Genomic DNA, 23,825 nt, shown 5'->3' with positions numbered 1-23,825 from the left:
CTCACGCTGAAAAATGATCGTCGGTAAACCATTTTTCGATCGTGGTTTCCAGTATGATCCGCATACAATGTTGGATGTTAGAATCACATCAAGTCTTTGTTTACCATATCACATCATTTATTTTCAATCTTCCTCTACACACTATTTTGCTGCTTCTCCCCACATTATTTCTACTTAGCATCACACTTATGGTGCAGGCACTCAAACATAAAATAATTTAATTTCTAGTCCAAAATATCCTTTGACAGAGACAAAATTGTCTTGAGAGAATATCTGATCAACCTGATCCCTTTGTTCATATTACCATCAATCCGGAGCATTAATTGAAATCATTTTAAAGGCCGAAGATGAGTTGTATGAAGCGCTAGCAAATTCAGTTGACTGAAGTGAGTAACCATGATAGCTATATTGCTAAGAGCTCCATGTCACATATCCTGCGTTAAGTACACACCAATTTCACAAGGTCACCTCCTCTACCGTGGAATTCCCAAAGCACAAGGCCTCAAGTTCGGTGCAACTCAAAAGGCAAGCTTTTACAGACTTTTGTGTAAAGCCCAATTGAGTCTAGATAAAGGAGAACTGGGGTTCGAATCCCTGAAGGTTAGTAACGCGGGTAGTTCAACAGAGCTAACAGATAACATCGTGGGAGAAGACACTGCAGTCTTTGACATTAGCAGGTAGAAAGTGCTGTCTTGGATAAATTTTAGTTTAATTCTTGGTGTTGTTCTTGGAATTCTGTATGTCGCCCAGATCGATCCCTCCACCGACTATGGTGACGATTTTGTCGATGCCATTTCATCACTTTCTTCCAGTTTTGAGGTTAGACTTTGTCCATCCTAAGTTCTTTTGGTTATGGTGTTGTAGATGGGGTTTTTCACAGTGCTTGGGATTGAAAATGGAAAATATTTGGGAATTTAAATTTTATTTTTATTTGTAATAATACTTAGTTTTCATCATTGTTTTGTTTGACGCTATATTACATTACATCTCTTTGTATATGAATATTTTGTGACAGACTCGTTATGATTTCTTGTGCTTCTGTTTGTGGAAATAATTACTCCTATAATGCCTTCAATGCAAGTATATGTTTACCTAATCAAAATTAAAAACATTACGCCTAAAGTACCTTAGAATCTAGCAAATTTAGTCTGCACGTGTAAATTATATGTACCAAATGACGTACTCTTATAAATTTAAATAGCCCGTGGGCAATTTTTTTATTTGTCATTGTTTTAAACATATTTGAGCATAAAGATAGCAGATTGTGCAACGAAGGAGGATGGAAGAGCCTATGAACAATCAATCTTTGGGATTATACCAAATCGAGATAATTTTGCAGAATGATATGGTCCCCATTTTGGCATTTTGCCTATTGGTTTCAGCTTTGAAAACTCAAGTTAAGTTTTTGCTACTTAGAGGTCATTTGCAAAATTAGTTTGAGCTGGTTACGTGCTTGTTTTGCTCAGAATTACTTAGCATATACCTTAGTGAAATTCTATTGAATTATTCTTTTTATAAACTTTTTTCTACTCTTAAGTATGAACAAATCTAAATTAATAATATTACATGAGCTTATGAGTTTTTCATGATAACTTTTAACTGAATTTATTGGGTTATAGAATATTAGTTGTTATATAGTTAATATTTTCTATACAAATAATTTATAATTCTAAATTTAGTTGTTGTAATTAGATTATTTATACAAATATTCTAATAGTTGTGTACTATTGAATCAATAAAGTTGCACAATTCTTTTAATTATTATTTTTCTCATCTTATAGTCATATGAATAAACTAATATCGACACACTTGTTAATATTTTAGAGTCATTTTAATTGGTGAAATGCAATGGATAAATTATGTAACATGTAGAGGAATATCAAACAAGAATGCTTCCCTTATCATTTAAAATTTTGATCTACTTGATCTACAACTTATCGTTTGACATCTCTCTTCTCTTTATCATTACTAATAATAAATCGTAAAATGTGATAAAAAAATGTTGATGAAATGTAATATGGATTCTCTAATATAAACTCAGTTAATACAATATTGCTAAAAATCAATGTTGAATTTTAGTAAATAACACAAATTTTGAAGCACAAAGACTTAATATGGATTCTCTAATATAAACTTAATTAAGGTTAGCATATTTTAATGCTAACTCACACTGAATTTTGAACATTTTAATTGTACAATTACAAATAAAAAAATTATTATTTTCCTAATAAACCCATGGCTGATAAAATTGGGTGTGAAGTAGCTTTGGTCTAGTACCAACTTCAAGCCCATTACTTTTTCGACCCTAATTGAGTGAAGTAACATCGTGAAGGGTTGTCCACTTTTAGTCACTTTATATTTCACTAAAATTGTATTCAATTATGTGTCATTTGGTTAAACAAAGTCTTTTTCTATTGCAATGAGGAGAGATTCATTATGAGGTTGGTAAAAAAATTAATGGCCATCTTGTCGTAGATATTTATTTGTGTTTAATATGCAGTCTTATCATTTTGGGAAATGATTGGTTATATTTCAGTCTTTGTGAGATAAATGGGCTCATAGTGAGGCAGATGCCCATCTTTGTTTACATCTACACCTCTATTCAAAGTAGTAGGGATCACAATGTCCACATCCTTCATCAACAAAAAATAATTAAATAGATTTGTCTCCATCTTTCAAGAGTTTATTTCAGTAATAAGCATACAATGTAGTTTGGGTTTATGACAATTAACCTTGGGGTTGTAAAAAATCAATATCTCGGTGAAATGGACAAATTTAGGTGTAAAAGAATGTATACACCTTTCTTCTATGAACATTGGTCTAGAACTCACATTTTCTCTTATGACCCAAATCAACAATTTCAAGAAGTCACATTGTTGGTGATATAAACCTTTCTTGAAAAGCATGATATACAAGAGAAAAGCCTTTTCATTTAATTTTGTTTCCTATCTTTAAGGTAGAAGTGATACAATTTTATTGTTTTGTAGTATTCTATGGAGTTGTGTATGCCTTTGTTGCATGTGCATCACACTTGTGGTGGAATTTTTCTTTGATTTGATCGAATATCATTTACATATAATGGAGTGATATGCATCACAAATCTCTTTCTAATTTTATTTTTAAAAAAATTAGATTGTTCAACATTCCTATTTTAAAAAGATTGCATAATAAAATGAAATCAGGAGGTTATACATTGACATATTTGTGATAGAAACTTGTATGTGGATGAAACATATACAAACTTAAGGCTTCTAAAAATACATCAGTGCCAATAGTTCATTATACTTTTATTTTATAATTATTAGTATTTCTTTTAATAGAATAAATGATATTATCTTTTAACTCTTGAAATCTATTGCCCATGGGCTTAGTTTTTTATGTTTTGCAACCTTATGTGATCAATTTTGGTATGCATTGATTGATTTTAGTATTGATCTTGTGTTTCTTATTTATTTTGAATTTTACATTAAAAATATTATGTCAAACTAAGAGAATGAGCTCTACACTCACTTTTAATGTACTAATTGTTAAATTACTTTGTTTCTTCAATTCATAAAAATTATTCAGTCACATATTATAACATTTCACCTTTTGAATTAGAGAAGATTTGTAATTAGGAATAAAACATTTTTTTTCACATATTTTAGTACAATTTTTTTTAGGACCTACAAAAGCCACAAACTCTATTTGGCCCTACTATTCTGTAGATTGCTTTCTATAATTTTAGTATACAAAAGTTCAATTATAATTTCAAATTAAATACCTATCCGCGTACCTCTTGCACCTCTTTTGGGTGCAAGTGCTAGTTAATATTTTGCTAGTGTTTTTTCCCGCATAGAGAGTCCAGCGATCCGTGAAAGCCATATGTTGCAATTTTCTGATGTTCTGAAACCCGAATTCAGGGACCGCACCCATGGCCAACAGCTCAAGGATTAAACCTGCAAGCTTCCATATTGATGGCAAGAGTGGTTTCTGTGAATTGACAGGGATCTATCACAGCAAAAGAGAGGCCGTGACTCTGCCTTCGCCTCATGAGCCCTTAGACATCGCCACTTACCTTTTCTCCCAGCGGCATCACTCAGAAATTGCTCTCATTGATGCCCCTTCCGGTACTTCACTTACTTATTCCACGCTTCGCCACAATGTGAAAGCCCTGGCCACCAGTCTGAAGCGGCTGGGGATTCGAAAGCGTGACGTGGTGCTTGTCATCTCGCCAAATTCAATCCATCTTCCCTACATTTACCTTGCCGTACTGTCAATTGGAGGAATTCTCACGACCGCCAATCCTCTCAATACCGAAGCCGAGATACAAAATCAGGTGAGAGATTCCAAACCCACAATCACCTTTACAGTTTCCCGACTCCTCGGAAAATTAAGCTCGATCAGAACACCATTTATTCTTATCGATGGAGCCGAAGTCAACAATTCCTCGACATCATCCCGCGGCACCAGCGTTTCTGCTCTTTTGCAGTCAGGTACTGGCGCACAATTATCTAGTGAATGGATAGATGATGGAATTAGCGAGAAAGAAGCTGCCATTGCACAGGACGATATAGCAACCCTTCTGTATTCATCAGGAACTACGGGTAAGAGCAAGGGGGTCCTTCTAACGCACAGGAATCATATCGCCATCATTGCAGCCAACCGTGCAAGATACGAAATGCAAGGTATCTACCTGTGCACAGTATCAATTTATTATATCTATGGCCTTCGCTTCACGTTGTGCTCGCTGGCAGCCGGGGCGACCGTTGTGATCATGCCAAGATTTGATATGAACGAAATGCTGCACAATATAGAGAAATACAGGGTGACTTTGTTGCCCACTGTTCCCTTTGTTTTATCGGCGCTTGCCAAATCAAACGAGGCCTGTAGGTATGATTTGAGCTCTCTGAAGCAGATTGGTCTTGGCGGGGCGCCTGTGGGGTACAATGTCATGAAGGACTTCTCTGCTAAGTTCCCTGGAATTGAACTCAGACAGGTGAAGTATATACATCATTTTTGTGAATTATGGTTTTATGCTGTCTATAAATTGTCACCAAATATCAGGTTCAAGAACATATACCTCACGTCTTTATCAGGAATTCGTTTACTAGCTAAGGACTTATTTATATTAAGGCCAATATTGCCTCCTGCTAACAAAGTCAGTCACTGGGAACGCATGAACTGCACCAACATCATCCAACCTTATGCCTGCGTTCAGTACCCCTGTTTACAATTGAAACTTATTCATATATGGCAGCACCATCCTGTACTAAATACTAACTAAGCCAGTCATTGGGATTGCATATAGCCTCAACACTATCCATCCATGGCCAAGCATAAAATACTAGGTGTAGATAGCATATTGTAACGCTAGTGTTAGCGTTGTTTAGAGCCATTTATGTACTCCAAATGGTCGGCTTTGTTTACAGGGAACAATCATTTTCTTCGCATACTCTCTTCATTATCCTAATTCTAATTCAAAATGATGTCCTTCCCTCTGTACATATTCACCCACGTTGGTGCCCAGTTTAAAACGATGTCCTTGTCCCTGTTCATACGCCCCCAGTCTAGTGCTCTAGATCAGAATTATGACCTTGCATCTGCTCTTACACTTCCACTCTAGGGCCGTCAATCAAAATGATGTCCTTGCCACTCTCCATATGTCCTCACGCTGGTGTCCGAATTCAAAATGATGTCCTTTCTCCTCTTTATATGCTCCTGCTCTGGTGTTCTCTTCCAAAACAATGTCCTTGTCCCTCTTCATACACTCCTGCTTTGCTGCCCTAATCCAAATAGATGGCCTAATCTCCATCACCCATATCCATCTGTTGATGATGCCAACAGAAAAAATTGAGTGAATTAAAGATTGAATGGAATTTGATTTGGGCAGGGGTATGGAATGACTGAGACTACAGCTGCAGTGGTTTACACCAACAGTAATGAGGAAAACTTGCATAATGGTAGTGTGGGATTGTTGAGTGGTGTTGTGGAGGCTAAAGTGGTAGATCCCATTTCTGCAAAATCTCTGCCCCCAAATCATAGAGGAGAGCTTTGGCTGCGAGGCCCCACAGTCATGAAAGGTACTCTGTGCCCCAATAGTCTGGTATCCATTTCTTTAGGAAAGTCAGTTATTGTACTTGCAAGATCTAAATATAAAGACTTATACGAAACATCAGTAATTCGGAGAATTTGATAATAGGAAATTGGCGGAGGGTTCATGTAATGCCTCCCTATTGGACTTCCATTAATTTATTTCATTTGTCTGATTGCAGACCAATTGCATATTTCTCCATTTCTGAATGATTATCTCTCAAAGTTATTTTATTGTATATATATACTCTTAATTTCAAGAGTCGTGTATTTTTATAAATAAATATTATATTATATTAATAATTTAATTATATCAATTATATTACTAACATAATATTTATTAACTTAAATTCTCATATTTAATATATATTATGTAGTGAATATAGCAAATTTAGCATTATTAATATTTAATTTATTTATTATTTAATTTTACGAATTTATTTTGACAGGGATATCACAGTCCTCCCTTCTCTAATTTTTCTTGTCCTAAAGTAAAAATGACTTTTTGTAGAATCATCATGCAAAGCATATAATTCGGTGCAAGAACATTCTAGTATACATCATAATCCATGAAAACACAAAGCATACATGAAGTTGACATATGGATGCATGAAAACACGAAGCAGACATGATGTAGACACATGATACATGCATTCTTGATTAATGCCTTATAGTTCACTAGAGTCAAGAAGATGATTTACCAAATTTACTTCTTTGATAGAATCCTGCAACCACAAGTGACCATTAGTACACGTGTATATATAAGTTCAAAGAAAATGCGAGTTGTGATAAATTACTCCAAGCGAATGCATACGAAGTCCAAGAGCGGAATGCTTGTTTGTTTTGCTCTTATTATCATTCTTAGTCAAGGAGAAAACTTAGGATGTAAACAGATTGTAGGCATTGAACTCAACGGTCTTCCTCAAGGTTTCTGTGGATCCAAGCCCTTAATCCCATCTTGGAGTAACCTCAAGGCAATATGACCCCATCTTGGTTAATCCTCAAGGCATCTTACAAGGACATTGATCCTTACCCATCTCGGAATAACCGATTGGTTGGATTAAAAATTGTAATCTATTTCAATTGCAATTCTGAATTAGAAGAGTGTTGGATCATAGAGGATTGTTTGAATCCAACAGCAACAGCCTTCCTCAAAGTTTCTATGGATCCAAGCCCACGATCCCATCTTAGAATGACCTCAAGGCAACTTGATCCCATTATGCTCAAACCTCAAGACAACTATAGGGATGCTGATCCTACCCATCTCAGAATGGCCTATCAATTGCACTAAACAAGCCTGCGCTATACCTTATTCTTCTAATTCAGTATTCTAATGATTATGATATTGTATACTAATTTAATAATAACAGGAGGTGTGGGACACTTACCTCAATATTTCTGAGATAGACCAATGATTTAGAACCATTTACTATGTCTGTTTGTGCACTGACGTTTGTCTGGTTTTACCTAAAAAAAAAAAGTATTAGTATAAATAATTTCTGAAACTTGCCGATGATCACTTACAGAGCAGATTCTATCTGTAATCTCCAGATTAGTGCAGGTATTTTATTACTGCTTTTCTTGTTTTCTTTTCGTTCCATGTTATCTATTTATTGTCATTTTCCTTAACTCAAAACTGTTCTTAATTAGAAATTTAATTGCATGAAACTTCTTTCAAACCCAGTCGCAATTGGCATCCCATCTTTTGTAACAATATTCTTAGCACCTTCTACTGTTGGCATTATGATAGCATGTAGATTTGTATATCTGGGAAATGTCCAATCGACAATAGTTGGAAATGAAACATTTGTATTTCATTGCTCAAACCGTAGTTATCCACATAATATAAATTAATCCGCTTTGATATTGGTAAATGTTGATGGCAATGAAAGTATTTCCTGAATAAAATACTTCTTCCTCAATTAGATTAGTGATACTTATTTGTCATTTTTATTCGTATGTGGCTGTGTATAAAGTGGAAGACTGCCAATATTCTTCTCCGTTATCGCCGTTTATTTCAAATGTATATTTAGCTGCAAGATAATTTATCAAATTTCCAATTCAGGCGTTCATCCAAAATATTTTTGATGCCTCCATCACATGTTTCTATATAATTATATATGTACTCTTAAGGTCCCTTATTGGCCCTTGTCAGCCATCTCCCATATTCTTTCATTTTCGATTCTTAATATGTGTTGGCCGCCGAAAATTTATCTCTGCGCACTTTGAAGATTCCATCTTAAAATAAAGATGCTACCGCTTCTTTTATTTTAATTCCTGCAATTTATCAACAACCCCTATTTAATTCCTGCAACACTGCAAATTCTGTTCACTCCTACACTTGTCCAAAATTCCTCATTTTGACAGCTACGTGTAGTAAGAACTGTAACTCCTCTCTTTGTGTTGACTTCATAAGAACCGCTCAAATACAACGAGAATGGTTGTCGGGTAATAAATGCCAAAGAGAATCATTCCAATTTACGAAAGATAGACTTGTCTGTAGTTGCAGGCTCCTGAAATATTACACAAGCACAATAATTTGAAAGGTTTCCATAGTTAAAGCAGAAACAACCCACATAAGATAATCTTCCACCACAATATTGGAGAGTTGGGATGAATTATTTAAGCTCCAACTATAATATAATATTTGGCTCCAATATTTATAGCCACATAAAGCTTTCGAAAACATTCACCCATCTTTCAACATTTATATAGATTGAGGCAACATCTGATCAATAAATGCCTCCCCAAAAGCATGTGCCATCAATATATATTCTTCCTAGTAAAGACAAACTTCAGATGTATTTTTCGGCGGTTATAGACATGTGAAAAAATATATATGCAAATATTCTGAGTTGAGTATAAATATATTTCTTTGTTTTCTTTAATTTTGATAGAAATTTTAGAACTGCATATATCCATTATTCTCTCTGTATATCTGCAACTATATTCTGATAAAACTTTAGATTATTCCCAATAGGATGGCAGGTTCAATGGTTCTGATACCATTTGTAATGCCCTCCCATGGGGATTTCCATTAATATATTTCATTTTTCTGATGGCAGATCAATAGCATATATTTTCTTTGATATTTCTCCATTTCTGAATGAAAATCTCTCAAAGTTATTTATTTCTATATATATTCTCCTTATTTTAAGAGCCATGTCTTTTCATAAATAAATACTATATTATATTAATAATTTAATCATATCAATTATATTAATTATATATATTATATTACTAACATAATATACATTAACTCTAATTCTCATATTAGATATATATTATTCAATGAATATAGCAAATTTAACATTATTAATATTTTATTTATTTATTATTTAATTAGATGAATTTATTTTGCCAGGGATATCACAGCTCATTATAGTCTTGATAAACTTCATTGTGCTCTGGCAAGCTTCAATAGTTTTTGTAATAAGAATCCCCAGTAACACTGAACAAGATTTCCACCAATATAGTCTACTCTCCTACATATAATGTTACGATTTAAATACTATGCAATTTATTGTTCGAATCAGAATGCTATCCCCTGCACCCCTGGGTCAAGCACATAACCTGTAGTCATTTAAGTGCTATCTCACCTTGCTAGTTGAACAAAACAGAAAGATTGTTTCCCTTTTTTGGAACCCTGACAAATTTTCCAAAAACATTACTTAGGTTCTCCAGCAAGGCCAATAACAACTTTGCACTCATAGATGCATCTACTGAATGCATTAGTTAGTATCATGAGAAAAACAAAAAGGAAAGTATAAACCAAGGAAATTTTATGGTTTGCCCCACAAATAACAAAAAGCAACATTCAAAATGCAAAGTACCCGTCCATTAAAGAGGCACAACATTTACAATATATGATGAGATAAAATAAACTTTGCACAAACTCATTGATGAGATACCACACAGACTACAATGTTATAATTTGTTATTGCATTTTTGTCAAACTTTCTACTGTGAGAAGATTTCCCAACCTTTTCAATTTAATTCTCTTTTAGTTTGTGATTAAGATTGTGGGAAACAAAATGCTTTTCTAGCTTCTTCTATGCTGCAGGAGCAACTACAGGAATAACATTTATGTATTGTTTATGGGGGGTACAGTGATGTTTTAGGTCATTTTATTATTTTAGTGCATATTTTAATATTTTTCTATCACTTAATAGATGATTGATGTTTAGGGCATATTATTTTTAATGTTTTAGGGCATACTTTGATGTTTTGTTAAAGGATTGAACAAAACATTTACAGGTCTGGTGGTTGCCAAAAACAGTTTTAACTGTTTATCATTGTTTATATATTCTCTCCAAAGTTGATCGTTGGGGAGGAGGATTTGATTTTCTTTTCTGTGGAAAGAAGGCTGAGATATTGTGAAAGTTATCTGAATAGATGAAATAGATAGAATTGTGGTGTTTTCTTGTTACTTAGTTTATATTTTGTTGACACTACAAATTGATTAGAGGCAGATATCATAGTTATTGGTTTCTGAATAAAATAGTAGTGGCATTGTTTTTTTGTGTAGAAATTATTGCTGCAGCAAGCCAGACTCACACAAGAATCTCTGGAAATTAATTTGGGCAGAAATGCCTCTTGCTTGCATCAACACCATGTGAAGTGGCCTAAGTGTGGTGGAGAGCAAGCAGGAGGAATGTACCATATTTTTCCCATGGTCATTTGCAGGAACGGGCTAAAGTTTGAAGAAACATGTGTTTGGTAAGGCAGCATCCCTATGTGCTTGCCATGAATGAACACATGTAACCTGTGAGGTGCTGTTTATATTTAATGTTTTCCCTATAATCTTCTCTAGTTTCTTCTTTCCATCCAATTTTGAAGCTATTATAGGCTTTATTTTTGTTATCTCCTCATCATTCTATCACCAATTGAAGATCAGCCATCCCGTGTTTGCAACAAGGGCCTTTTAGATTAGCTGCATGATTGATCAGCAGAAAGACCTGAGTACTGCTATGAGGCTCAGTAGTTTGTGAGCCTGAGCATTGCTGTGAGCATAGTTGAAAAACTCACTAAAAGAAAACACTCACCGATGCTCGAAAAAACAAACTTGGTAACTTAATATTTTGTGTAAATTTAATTAGAAATGTATTTTTATACAAAATTTAATGAGGACATGCATCCAGTGAGTTAGTAAATGAGTACATAAAAGAAACAACCTAAGTCTAGATATATTTTATTGATTTAAATGTAGTTTGGATACAAAATGGCATCCTTGTGTGTAATGCTAATGGCTAGCAACTTATATTTTGAAGCAAAATTAAAATATAAAATTGCTTTTGTAAAACAAAAAGTGAATACAACATTAAAACATTTTACATCTTCCTCTTCCCATCTCTAGTTAAAACTGGGAGAGAGGTAGCCGTAAATTTAGATGGTCTAGTCCTAGGAGTCCGCTATGGCCACACCTTATTGCTCAACTCAAATGGTTGTGCTCAATCTCCATCTTGGATGTAGATGTTGTTGGGTGGATATTTTAAAACCAGCAATTTTGTGAAAATCCAGTTGCAAAATAGGATGACCAGCCACAACGTATGAGACAGAGTCTCTCCTACCTTAAAGGGAAGTGATGCATGAGCATTTTTGGGGTAGTCAGCAATCCTGTATGTAGGAGCTTTGAGCTCAAATTTGTCAAGTTGTGATTCGCGTAGTTGGGGATGTGTTTGAGACATATTGGGCAACCTTTTCCTAAGTGCGTATAATGATTGGAGTAATCGTCTTGGAGTTAGAGCCTTTTTGGTGGCTGCTAGTAACATGTTCTTGATTTACTGGGAGACATTAGAGATTGTTCTTGTGAGGTTCTATTTGTGGGAGTTGGCTTATGCGCTCTTGGATTTGGATCGTTGGATGGCATGTGGACCTATGTCTAAGTGCGCATATTCTTATTTGGTCATATGAGTTAGTTATGCATTGTAACTAGGGGACTTGTCCTAAGCATTTAGTTATTTCATGTATTTAATGTCTGTTGCAAGCCGACTTGTGGCTTGAGAGTTTATTTAATGTAACTTACTAGGCTGACCCGTGGCTTGGTTTAGTATAAGTAGAGGGTTTTGTGGAGTCTTGAGTAGAGGATTCATTCAACATGGAGTAGTTGAGAGGAACGAAGTTTAGCAAAGCTAGTAGCTAAGTGTCGGCTTGAGAAAAAATAAGGTTGCTTGGTGGCTTGCGAGCACGAGTTTAGTTTCTTCTTTGAGTTCTCCACTAGATTGCAGATTTGGACTAACTAGGAGTTGGATCTTACGAGGTCTTGTAGAACTGTTATTGTAATTACTCATGTACTTGGCCGTAACCCAGAAGGCTTTACAGACGGGCATGTTGGATGTAACCTTATGATTCTTGGTGTTGTTTTGGATCTAAATCTTTGTGTTATTGTTATTATTCCATCATGTGGTTATTTGTTAGGGGCTAGGACATCTCCTTGGGGATTCTCCTACCTTGCACTGCATCAAGTGGTATCAAAGCCTAGTTGATCTTGTGGATTTGTTGCTTTGAGTTTGCAAAGATCTTGGAAAATGCCTCTGAGAAGATTGGACCCTAGGGTGATTGATGATCTCTGTGATACTGTGGGACTAGGATTTCATAGAAGGTTAAATCAGAATTTAGATCTGAGATGGAGTTGATGAAGAATGATATGGTCGCTAGGATCATGAGAGCTATTGTTGGTGTACCAAGGAATGTGCATACTAAGGATGGTTATGAAGAAGCTGCTGAAGACTGAGGTTGTTAGATCTAGTGGTGAAGATAGAGCTGATCGCATGGAGAGACCTGTGGAAGACAGAACTGGTTGGTTGGATAGATCTAGAGCTCAGTTGGAGTTGAAACGCCAGATGAATGTTTCTAATTTCTCAAGTACTTTGAATCCTGAAGACTTGATTGATTGGATTGATGAGTTGGAAGACTCCTTTGAGTTAGAGGATATTGGTGATCCGCTTGGAGTGAGGTTGGCACAATCTAAGTTGAAAGGACATGCTTCTTTATGGTGGAAAGAATTGCAAAAAGATAGAGAAGGGGAAGGTGAAATGAAGATCACTAGGTGGAGATTGATGGTGACAAAATTGAAGGCGAAGTTCATTCCTGCTGATTATAAACTTGAATTGTTTAAGAGATTGCAAAATCTAAAGCAGAAGGATATGTTTGTGATACAAAGGAGTTCTATAAGTTAACTATTCAGTCTGGGCATAGAGAACTTTCTAAGGAAAAGGTGGCTAGATATATTAATGGCTTGAGATTCAATATCCAAGATGAGATTGGTATGCTGAATATTGCTTCAGTTGAGGATGCTTATTTGTATGCTCCAAGAGTCGAAGAGAAATTGGAGAGAAGACATCAAGGTAGTTCCAGAGGAAAGGAAAGAAAGGAACACTTTGAGAAGGATAAACAGATTGTTGAAGATGAACCAAAACCTGTCGAGCAGAAGAGGAGAACAAATAGAGGTGCATTTAAGGGTATTTGCTACAAATGTGGTGCAGGACAGATCTTTTGAATGTCCCAATACTAATAGGAGAGCTAGTGATTAAAGAGTTGTTGTGGTGAATGAGAATGTGGATTCAATGAATGAGCCTAAGATAGAGGGGGATAATTTGTTCATTTAAAGAGTGTTGCATCGTAAGAAGACATTGGAACCTTGTCAAAGGAGGAATTTGTTCAAGACTCGTAAGTCTAGAGGTAAATGCTGAAATGTGATTGTGGATGGTGGTAGTATTGATAACCTAGTTTCTGAGGAGATGGTTCATAAACTTGGTTTGAAGACATCGAGACATCCTTATTCTTATAAGATCAATTGGTTGCAAGATGAACATGCTTTGGAAGTAAGAGAACAATGTCTTGATAATTTTTAGATTGAACAATATGTGGATCGAGTGTTATGTGATATTTGTCGATATGAGTTCTTGTCACATATTACTTGGTAGACCTTGGTAATATGATTGCAGGGTAGTGCATGAGTGTGTCAAGAATTTGTTTACTGTTGAGAGGGGTGGCAGGAAATATTCCTTGATTCCTTTGCGGAATGCAGAACTTGGTAGGAGGAACCTGAGTTTGGGTAGCCGAGTTGAACTGAGGAATTCTCAAGGGGTTAGAGATCAGCATGGGAAGTAGAACTGTGGCACACTAAAGATAGTTGTGAAGATGATAATTGTAGGAAAAGATTTGTAGAGGTGGAACAGAGGCAAGAGTGTATAAGTTGATAACTTAAAAGGACATGTGTGTAAAGAATTAATTCGAGGTTTATGTGTTGAACCCTGAAAGATGTTCTTCCAATTATTAAGAACATATTTTCTTCGCACCTGGGGTGTCTGATGTAGGAGCATCCTGGGGTAGTCAACAATCTTGTATGCAGGAGCTTTGAGCTCGGATTTGTGAAGTTGTGGTTTGCGCAGTTGGGGATGTCTTCAAGACACATTGGACAACCTTGTTCTAAGTACGCATAATGATTGGAGTGATCGTCTTGCAGTTAGAGCCTTTTTGGTGGCTATTAGTAACGTGTTCCTAATTTGCTGGTAGACCTTGGAGATTGTTTCTACGAAGTTCGATCTGTGGGAGTTGGCTTATGTGCTCTATGATTCGGATCATTGGATGACAGACAAACCTAGCTCTAAGTGCGCATATTCTTATTTTGTCATATGAATTAGTTATGCATTGTAAACTTGGGGCTTGTCCTAAGCATTTAGTTATTTCATGTATTTAATGTCTGTTGCAAGCTGACTTGTGGCTTGGTTTAGTGTAAGTAGAGGGTCTTGTGGATTCTTGAGAAGAGGATTCATTCAGCATGGAGTAGCTGAGAGGAGCAAAGTTTAGCAGAGCTAGTAGCTAAGTGTGGGCTTGGGAAACAAGAAGGTTGCCTGGTGGCTTGCAAGCACAAGTTTAGATTCTTCTTGGAGTTCACCAGATTGCAGATCTGGATTGGCTAGGAGTTAGATCTTGTGAGGTCTTTCAGAATTGTTATTGTAATTACTCATGTACTTGGTTATAACCTAGAAGGCCTTGCAATCGGGCATGTTGGATGTAATCTTATGATTCTTGATTTTTTTTTGGATCTAAATCTCTGTGTTATTGTTATTATTCTGTTGTTTGGTTATTTTCTGGGGGCTAGGACATCTCCTTGGGGATTCTCCTGCCTTGCATTGCATCAGGAAGGCTCCCCCTTCTTACCGTTCCTTGGATAAACTCAAGGAAAGCAAGAAGTTAAGAGATTCTAAAAGGGTATTACCAATATTCTTTCCTCTTAACCTTCAGGAAAGAAACCACTTACGTGCAAAGCAAGTAATGGGCAAGATGAAATTTCTAACTACACTTCTATTTAAAGCTAGAAATAGTAATATTGATAAACCAACACTAACTCAAAGGCTAGTTGAAAGCGTACTAGTTTGGCTCTAAGTCCGGTTATAATCTATTCTATAAGAATAACCTTTACTATTGGGGCTCAAAGACGTCTAAAGTAAATAATTCTAACCATTTTTGTAAATTAAGAAGGTAATACAAGCTACAGTCAAAGCTCCTAGTCTATGAATTACCATAGTCACTTCTTGTCAAAGCTTCAAATCTGACTGTTTCTTAACTCTTTATGCTCATTTATTTAAACCAAACAATAATATCATGAATCAAAGAAGACAAACACAAATTACAGCCAAAGCTTCCAATTTGCACTAATCACAATTGCACTCAATCAAAGTTCAGCTCCAATTGTTTCTTTGTATTTTTTTTCATCCAAAATAGTACTACACAATCAAATTTATGCTTGCACAATTCCTTAGAGCTTTCTTACATACAAAAAAGATGATTTTTACAATGGGGGGGTACTCTTTTATATAGGCAAAGCAGTTGAGGAAAAAGTAGGAGCAACTTAACTAACTTTGACCCAATCAAACTAGGTGAGAGAAATTATTGGATTACATGTCATAAGGATATGTAATTGAATTACAAGTAATTACATAATTTCATGCAATTCATTCTCAACAACTACAAACACGAAAACTAAATAAGGAAGAAGACAAAAGAAAGTTGAAACAATCCTAGGGATTGTTTTGAAGGCCTTGTACTTGTCGATGCAATCACGTACTGTAGGAAGATCTGAGATTTTCATTGCCTTCGATATGGCTTCAATTATGACTGCATCGGCATATGCTAATTTCACAACCTTGTAATTTGGTGAAAGAGAATCCCATATGTGCTTTGCTACTGATTTGTATGCAACAAACACCTTTTCATCCTATGTGATCCAAATTCTTCAAAATCAAGATAAATATTCACTCTGATTGTATACTTTGAAGTTATCTCCTCCTCTGTGACCAGGTTATCATGTTCATTAAGGACATTACATCCCGTTTGCTCCAAATTATACATGATCTTTGTTTTAATTGTTTGGCTTCTTGCAACTTTATTAAAAGTTTTTCCAGTGTCTCTTCTTTGTGGCCCACGAGTCCTTAACATCTGTAGAACATTTCTGAAGATGGAATGACTTCACATGCAATCATGCCGTCCAAATCAGCATTAGCCATTTGATTCCAACCACCCTGGATTTCTTTCAACGTATCAACTTCTTGATTCAAAGAAGCAATCAGGTCATGTAACATTTCTTCAACACTTCGGATACGTTCAAGAACTTTGACTACATCTTTGATGACCTAAACTCCTTTAGAGACAACCTCTCCAAACGAAGTGTTTGCTGCTTCAATTATCTATTTTTCCTGAGGTGTTTGAGATGTGGTGATGGCATGTTGTGAAGATTGTTGGCGAATGACCTCATTTAGGTGAGTAACTTCTTGTTTAAGTTGATTCTTCTTCTCCCATAGCTCGTGATTGCTTTTTGAAACATTGGCAAGTGCATCTTGAGCATCTTGCAGACAACTCAATCGTGATTGTTTACCAAGTTCAATTTTGGTGAACTTGTAATTTGAATGGTTAAGTTCTTCAGCTGGTTTGGCTACCAAAGGTTTAACAATTTTTGCATACTCAGTCTTCTCAGAATCCACCACAATCCTCAAAATAATCTTGTTTTTCAAATAGTTATACTTATTTTTCTTGATAGGAAGATTATCTGGAGGTACGACAATCTTTCTTCTTTTCATAGTGATTTTACCCAACCATGCAGGCAAACTAAAATCCTCATTTGTTGAAACAGGGACAATGGCCACCATAGATATTGATCCTGATTGTATTTCTGTTGTGACCGTGCATGCTTTAGTTTGCACGGCTGAATTCATGGGCGCCTGATGAGAAGATTCTGTCATAAACATTTCAAAGCCAATCATTGAGGCATCAAGTTGGGAAACTTGACCTTCCACGAGAGTTGAGAAATCTTCAAATACATTTCCCAAATTGTCAAACTGTTCAACTGTGAGAATAGGAGGGGCCGCCGAAGAGATAGGGAGTGCCGACATGGTCACCTCTGAAGCGAGGATGGTAGATGTGACAACTGTGGAGAATGAGTCCACATCATTGTCTATATCATCCAAAAGGGATGTTTCTTGAATGGATGGATCTTGAGTTTTTGTCGGCTACAGAGGAGAAATGATCAAAATCTCTCCTTCCTCTTCGTCTTCCTCTTCATACTCTTCTTTAGATCCGTCCTCAGATTCTTGAGCGTGCACAAGCACTTGAGAAGATTCCTAAATTGATTTTGATCCCTTTTTACCTTTAAGCTTGAACTTGCGAGATTTAGTCGAAACTGAGGAAGATGCACCATCTTTGCTTGAAATCTCTACTTGAGTTTGTTGGATTTGATTGCCGCAAATGTAATGACATTGCCTATTCGGCATGTATTTTCCAAATGACAACATTATATTATTTATATTGAGAATAAGCCGAGAAGAGACGTCCCTCCATGGGACATGTCTATTCATTAATCTTGTAATTAATATAATAGCAAATTTAATCTCTCTCTCTCTCTCTCTCTCTCTCTCTCATACACACACACATCATTATTATATTAATTTTTCTCATATAACAATAAACATATATCTCAAATATATTGAACAAACATATATAAATTATATCTCATATATAATTATAAGTTTATCCGACTAAGCTATCAAACATCAACACTCCCTCTTAGCTAGGGAGGATAAATACAAGACAAATATTACACCATTGGTAATATTAGGAATGACAAACTTTTAAGGATATCTTTGATTAGAAGATATCCACCTTTTTGATATCATGAGTATTGGCCTTCAAAATATATGATATTCATTGAATACTCTGATTAATGGTCTTTAGAACATTAACACTTGATACTCACCATGTACTCAATAAGGTAATGGAATGTAGAATATCAACATATGATATTCACCATTTGATATCACATTTGAGTATTGGTCTTTAGAATAAAAATATATGATATTCACCAAATACTATTTGAGTATTGGCCTCCAGAATGAGATGTAAGATATTCACCAAGTCCTATGAGTAATGGCCTCTAGAACATCAAGCCGTATGATATTCTGTAACATCCGGATTTTCTCAGGTCTAAATTAACATTTAACATACTCAAGGAATACAGTTATAATTTCGATTTCATAGGAAGGCAGTTACATCATTCAGGTTCATGTGAATATGATCTACCGTTAAAATCAGTTAGACAAAATTTCTTAACTAGAAACTTGAAATACCATGAAATTACTTTAGAAAATGAAATCACATACCTCGGAAAAACTGTGACTGATAATCAACTAAGGATGCTTCTGCAACCACCTAGGTTAGACCACAAATACACTATAACAATTTCACAAGTCAACTATCATCTAAAAACTGCTATCTCAAAATCATATGATGATTACAACTAAATTCCACTATAATTAAAATTTAGGGCATCACAAACCACTGTATCAACTAGGGCATCAATTACCATCGGTTCATTAAGGGCTTTTGATATCGCTTTACCACTTAGGGCTTCCACTACCACGGATTCATTTTAGGGCTTCCGCGACGATGGATTTAATCTAGAGCTTCCGCGATGACGGAATCAATTTAGGGCATCCCCGACGACGAATTCAAATAGGGCTTTCGATTTCTTTCCTTTTGATTGCCTAACTGTGACAGTATCTCAAGTTAGAAATATACTTTATTTGATTTCCTTATAAACGAAAAACAATCCTCGATTCTATATCTTGCATCTAGGTGTACAATAATGGTAACAATGAACTAACTCATTTTAATCTTACCTTCTCATAAATGCAAATGATAATACTTGTTTCTGATAACAATTGAATGCGAGGCTTATCTCTGTTTGACACATGTCCGACATCTTGAGAGAGGTGAAACATTGTCAGGGGCTTTACCACCCAACTTCGGACCACAGCAAATCCCCACATGATCTCCAATAAGAAAGGCCCTCCCTACCCGGAATTGACAGGGAACATCTTACCAATCTTTGGGCATCAAGATATACAACATGCCATACGACTTGGCAGCAGGAGATCACAATAACAGGAATGTGCATGAGCTATTACTTAATTCTTATAAATGGTAAATATTGAAATGTCATAGCTATATTGTTTCATACTATTCAGGATTCATCACCCATCTTCTTGGCTTCACCGTCGGGTGAGTCCCAAGTATTCGGGATTCGCAGAGCAGACGACTCCTTTATTTATTCAACCATCATTTCATATTCTATGATTATATTCTTAAGAGTTCTCAAAAAGTCAACATTCTTGTATTTTATTCTTTAACAGGTTCATTTACACCTCCTCACCATAATATATTACATTCTTAGCCTGGTGAATTCCTTAGTACTCTGGTTCATTAATTTATCTTAGTTATAAGCATTATCTCAATTTGTATAATAAATTGATCAAAGAAGAAAATGAAACCTTTCAAGGATGATTTACAGAATTTTGCATATTCGAATGTTGAAATAATAAACAGACTCAAATTGGAACATCACAAAGATAGTCGATTGCTTTTGAAAGATAACAGTAAACTTTGGAAAAGGATGACAGTCGGCTTCAATCCTTATCTTGCATCACTATTAATATAAAGGCAGATTAAATATGGAATACGTGTGGCTCATTCATGGCTCAGATTTTGTAATACATGAGGAAAAAGGATACACATATATATGACATTAACAAAATATATAAATACACTTGCATATGGCAATGACAATATATATATAAATACACTGGAATATGTCAATAACTATATATAAAAGTTTGGAATGATTGCAGTTAGCATAATATATTACATCCATTACAAATAAATTAAAAAGGTTGAATAAAAGAAGGAATGGCTTCATACTTTTAATAACAAAGAAAAACATTTGTCAAACTTGCATAGGTTTAACCTATGTTCGACTCAGCTTTAGAAAAAAGATAATTAAAGAAAAGAAGAACCACTCCTTACGTGACACACAGTCACCGTAGTCAGAGAAGGCACTCGCTTGGCTTTGAATCGCCTCTCTACTTTGTATTCCATTGTGATTAGCAATGGTAATAAGAGGTGCAAAAATGATTAGGTTCTGGATGCAAATGACACAGTATTTTGTTAATAAATTCAATGAAGAAAATGTGCATGCAAGGAAACAATTTCAAAATATATGAAGATGTCACAAGGAAACTTAGAATGGATTTCTAATAGCTTGAATTACACAGAATAAATATGTGATATTCAGGGGATTATCATCCCGCTCAAGATTAAAGGAAAGGAACGCCAAAGGCTTGGAGAAAACCAAGATACGACATAGGTTGCAATAATATTATGCCGACTATACGGCTACCCCGTAGTTACGAAGATTACTCAAATTTTTAATCAATTTGGCCAAGGCAAGAAAGGTTTTAAAAAAAAAGTTAATAAGCAACATCACTTATTAGATAAATAATAAGAGCCTGACTCTATGGCTTCCCTCAGTTACAAGAAAATTCCTACGAAAATCAAGATGACCATTCTGATTCCAAAATATTAAATTGACTAAAAAGAAAAGAATAAGTTGGAAAGAATTGGAAAATTAAAATTCGAATATTATAATAATACAATTATTATAATCCGAACATTATTATAAAGTACAACTATTAAATTAATGGTGCCAAATCAAGGTTATATTTAAATAAACATTTATAAACAATTATTAAAAGTACTACGACAAAAGGTAATTTAAAAATCCTTTAAGACATGATTTATAAATAATTTAATTATTTTAATTAATTAATTTATTAAATAACTCAATTATTTTAATTAAATTATTTATTAAAATAACTCATGCGATTCCACAAATGTATTCTGTTCCAAGTCACTAGGTCCTCTATCTGTCTGCCTAGTGATGGTGACGCCCTGCCTAATTCTTTTCTGACAATGCTTCACCCCTTCGGCATGCTCCCTGCAAGAATTTTCTCCATAATTAAATTATAAATTATATAATCATAAATAATCATAAAAGTTATCCTAATTCCATGAATTCGTGATTAACGATCAACTAACATGTCATCTGCACTTGAAATCATAACGACCAACTAACTTACCATTTTGCCAGATTATATCAAATTAAACTACCAACTGACTTCATGCGAACCTCAACATCTATTTTTCAAGCTAGGTCAAAAATTGGAATGTAACGTACCATTCCCCTTGAGGTTCATCGTCCTCGATGAACTGGAAATTGCAACGAACATTATAAAGGAATATTTTAAAATTGGAATGTAACGTACCATTCCCCTTGTGGTTCATCGTCCTCGATGACCTTTGCAATTTAGACATTAGAAGAATATTCCACATACAAGATATTTATATTGTGATATCATTTCTTTTCTTAATTGGGTTAGAATGAAAATCATAATCGAAAAGTTTCCAGAAGATACTTGCATGGTAATATAAAATTTATCACATACTCACCCGAGTTCTCTTTACCTTGTGATTTTCTTAGCATCTTTTGAGTAGATTCTATTTCATGTTCTTGTCATACTCATGTAGGCATTCACCATATCATTAGTTCAACTTCATTTTGATATCTTCATTTAATAAAATTTTCAAGATTCAATTATTGAAATTAAGATAAGTATTCAAAAATTGAAATTCTTCAACCAACAAGTTCCTAATCATAATTTAAATCAGTCATATGTCCCATCTGGCATATGGCCCTCATTAATGGATAGATCTTCCTTGCAAACTTACAGATTACCTGTAACAAGTTAGTGAATCCATGTTTTTCCATTGTATCCTTGGCCTTCAAGCCCAATATTTCATTAGATTAATCATTTCATGATAGGATATCTCAAAACAATATACAACAGCTCAATATGTAAAGTCAACATCGCATGTGTATTATACATGTATAACAATGTGTCAAAGGGTAAAAACATGATATATATGCAAGATTATCAAATCAAGACCATAAGCATTTGAAACAATTTATAAGATTCTCATCATTCATTTGTAAATATTCATCTTTCCCATTTCTGGAATTCACGCTTCCATGCCCATTTCATCAAAAGTTTATATCTGTAAACAAACATTGATAGTTCCAACTCCTTACTGGAGCACATAATGATCTTTTCGTTAAACCAGTATCAGAAAGAATCATGGTTCACAATTTTGTTTTCATTCAATTCAGGTTCAAATTGGTAACAATTTAATTCTTTCATTAATTTGGGTCGACAAACCCACTCATGATGGATTTAAATATCATTTTATCAAGATTTTAAACTGTGTTGGATTGCGCAAGTCTAGGCATCGGGACCCTTTTTAATCTTCTCATTCTCGACAAAGAATGGCCCTCCCACCAGGGATTAATACATATGTAACATTTTGGTCCTGCCACTGAGTAATCAGGTGGGTTGAAATCCCAACAGTTATTCAACAAAATAACTGAAGCATCAGGACAATCAACAAGATCAATTGTTTTGGCAAATCTGCCTAATTCTACCCTGGCCAGGGATTTCAAATTTTGGGTCGTCAAACCCGATTTCCACCACTCAGCTTGCCAATCCTTTTTATCTTTTTAATTGTTTATACGTTTGTTCACTTTATATCATTTCAGCCTTCCTGGCTATTCTAAATGATTTTCCATTGTGTTTTTCCAGTTTCGATTGCAATATTCGGATATGCAAAAATAAATCTTTTTCAACATATACATTTTCAGTTTTTCAAAAACAATGCTTGACCCAAGGTTTCATTGTTGAACCCAGTGCTCTGATACCATATGTAACATCTGGATTTTCTCGGGTCTAAATTAACATTTAACATACTCAAGGAATACAGTTATAATTTCGATTTCATAGGAAGGTAGTTACATCATTCAGGTTCATGTGTATATGATCTACCATTAAAATCAATTAGACAAAATTTCTTAACTAGAAACTTGAAATACCATGAAATTACTTCAGAAAATGAAATTACATACCTCGGAAAAACTGTGACTGATAATCAACTAAGGATGCTTTTGCAACCACCTGGGTTAGACCACAAATACACTATAACAATTTCACAAGTCGACTATCATCTAAAAAGCGCTATCTCAAAATCATATGATGATTACAACTGAATTCCACTATAATTAAAATTTAGGGCATCACAAACCACTATATCAACTAGGGCATCAATTACCATCGGTTCATTTAGGGCTTCTGATACTGCTTTACCACTTAGGGCTTCCGCTACCACAAATTCATTTTAGGGCTTCTGCGATGACGGATTTAATCTAGAGCTTCTACGACGACGAAATCAATTTAGGCATCCATGACGACAAATTCAAATAGGGCTTTCAATTTCTTTCCTTCCGATTGCCTAACTGTGACAGTATCTCAAGT

At 35.0% G+C, this 23,825-nt stretch overlaps 1 protein-coding gene across 1 annotated transcript in view; it reads left to right on the top strand.

The window, feature by feature from the left end:
• The first annotated feature begins 3,766 nt into the window (after positions 1–3,766).
• LOC149537325 (beta-phenylalanine coenzyme A ligase-like) overlaps positions 3,767–23,825 on the top strand; it is a 70,004-nt gene continuing 49,945 nt past the window's right edge. The window contains exons 1-2 of the mRNA XM_089802836.1: positions 3,767–4,978; positions 5,873–6,062. Coding sequence (XP_089658962.1) covers positions 3,914–4,978; positions 5,873–6,062 — 1,255 coding nt within the window. The 5' untranslated portion in view covers positions 3,767–3,913. The remainder of the gene's footprint in view (positions 4,979–5,872; positions 6,063–23,825) is intronic.

Source organism: Cupressus sempervirens, chromosome 9 (assembly GCF_028749045.1).
Source record: "Cupressus sempervirens isolate cs-2001-9-10 chromosome 9, ASM2874904v1, whole genome shotgun sequence".
Classification (NCBI taxonomy): Eukaryota; Viridiplantae; Streptophyta; class Pinopsida; order Cupressales; family Cupressaceae; genus Cupressus; species Cupressus sempervirens.
This window is presented reverse-complemented; position numbering and strand designations above follow the sequence as displayed.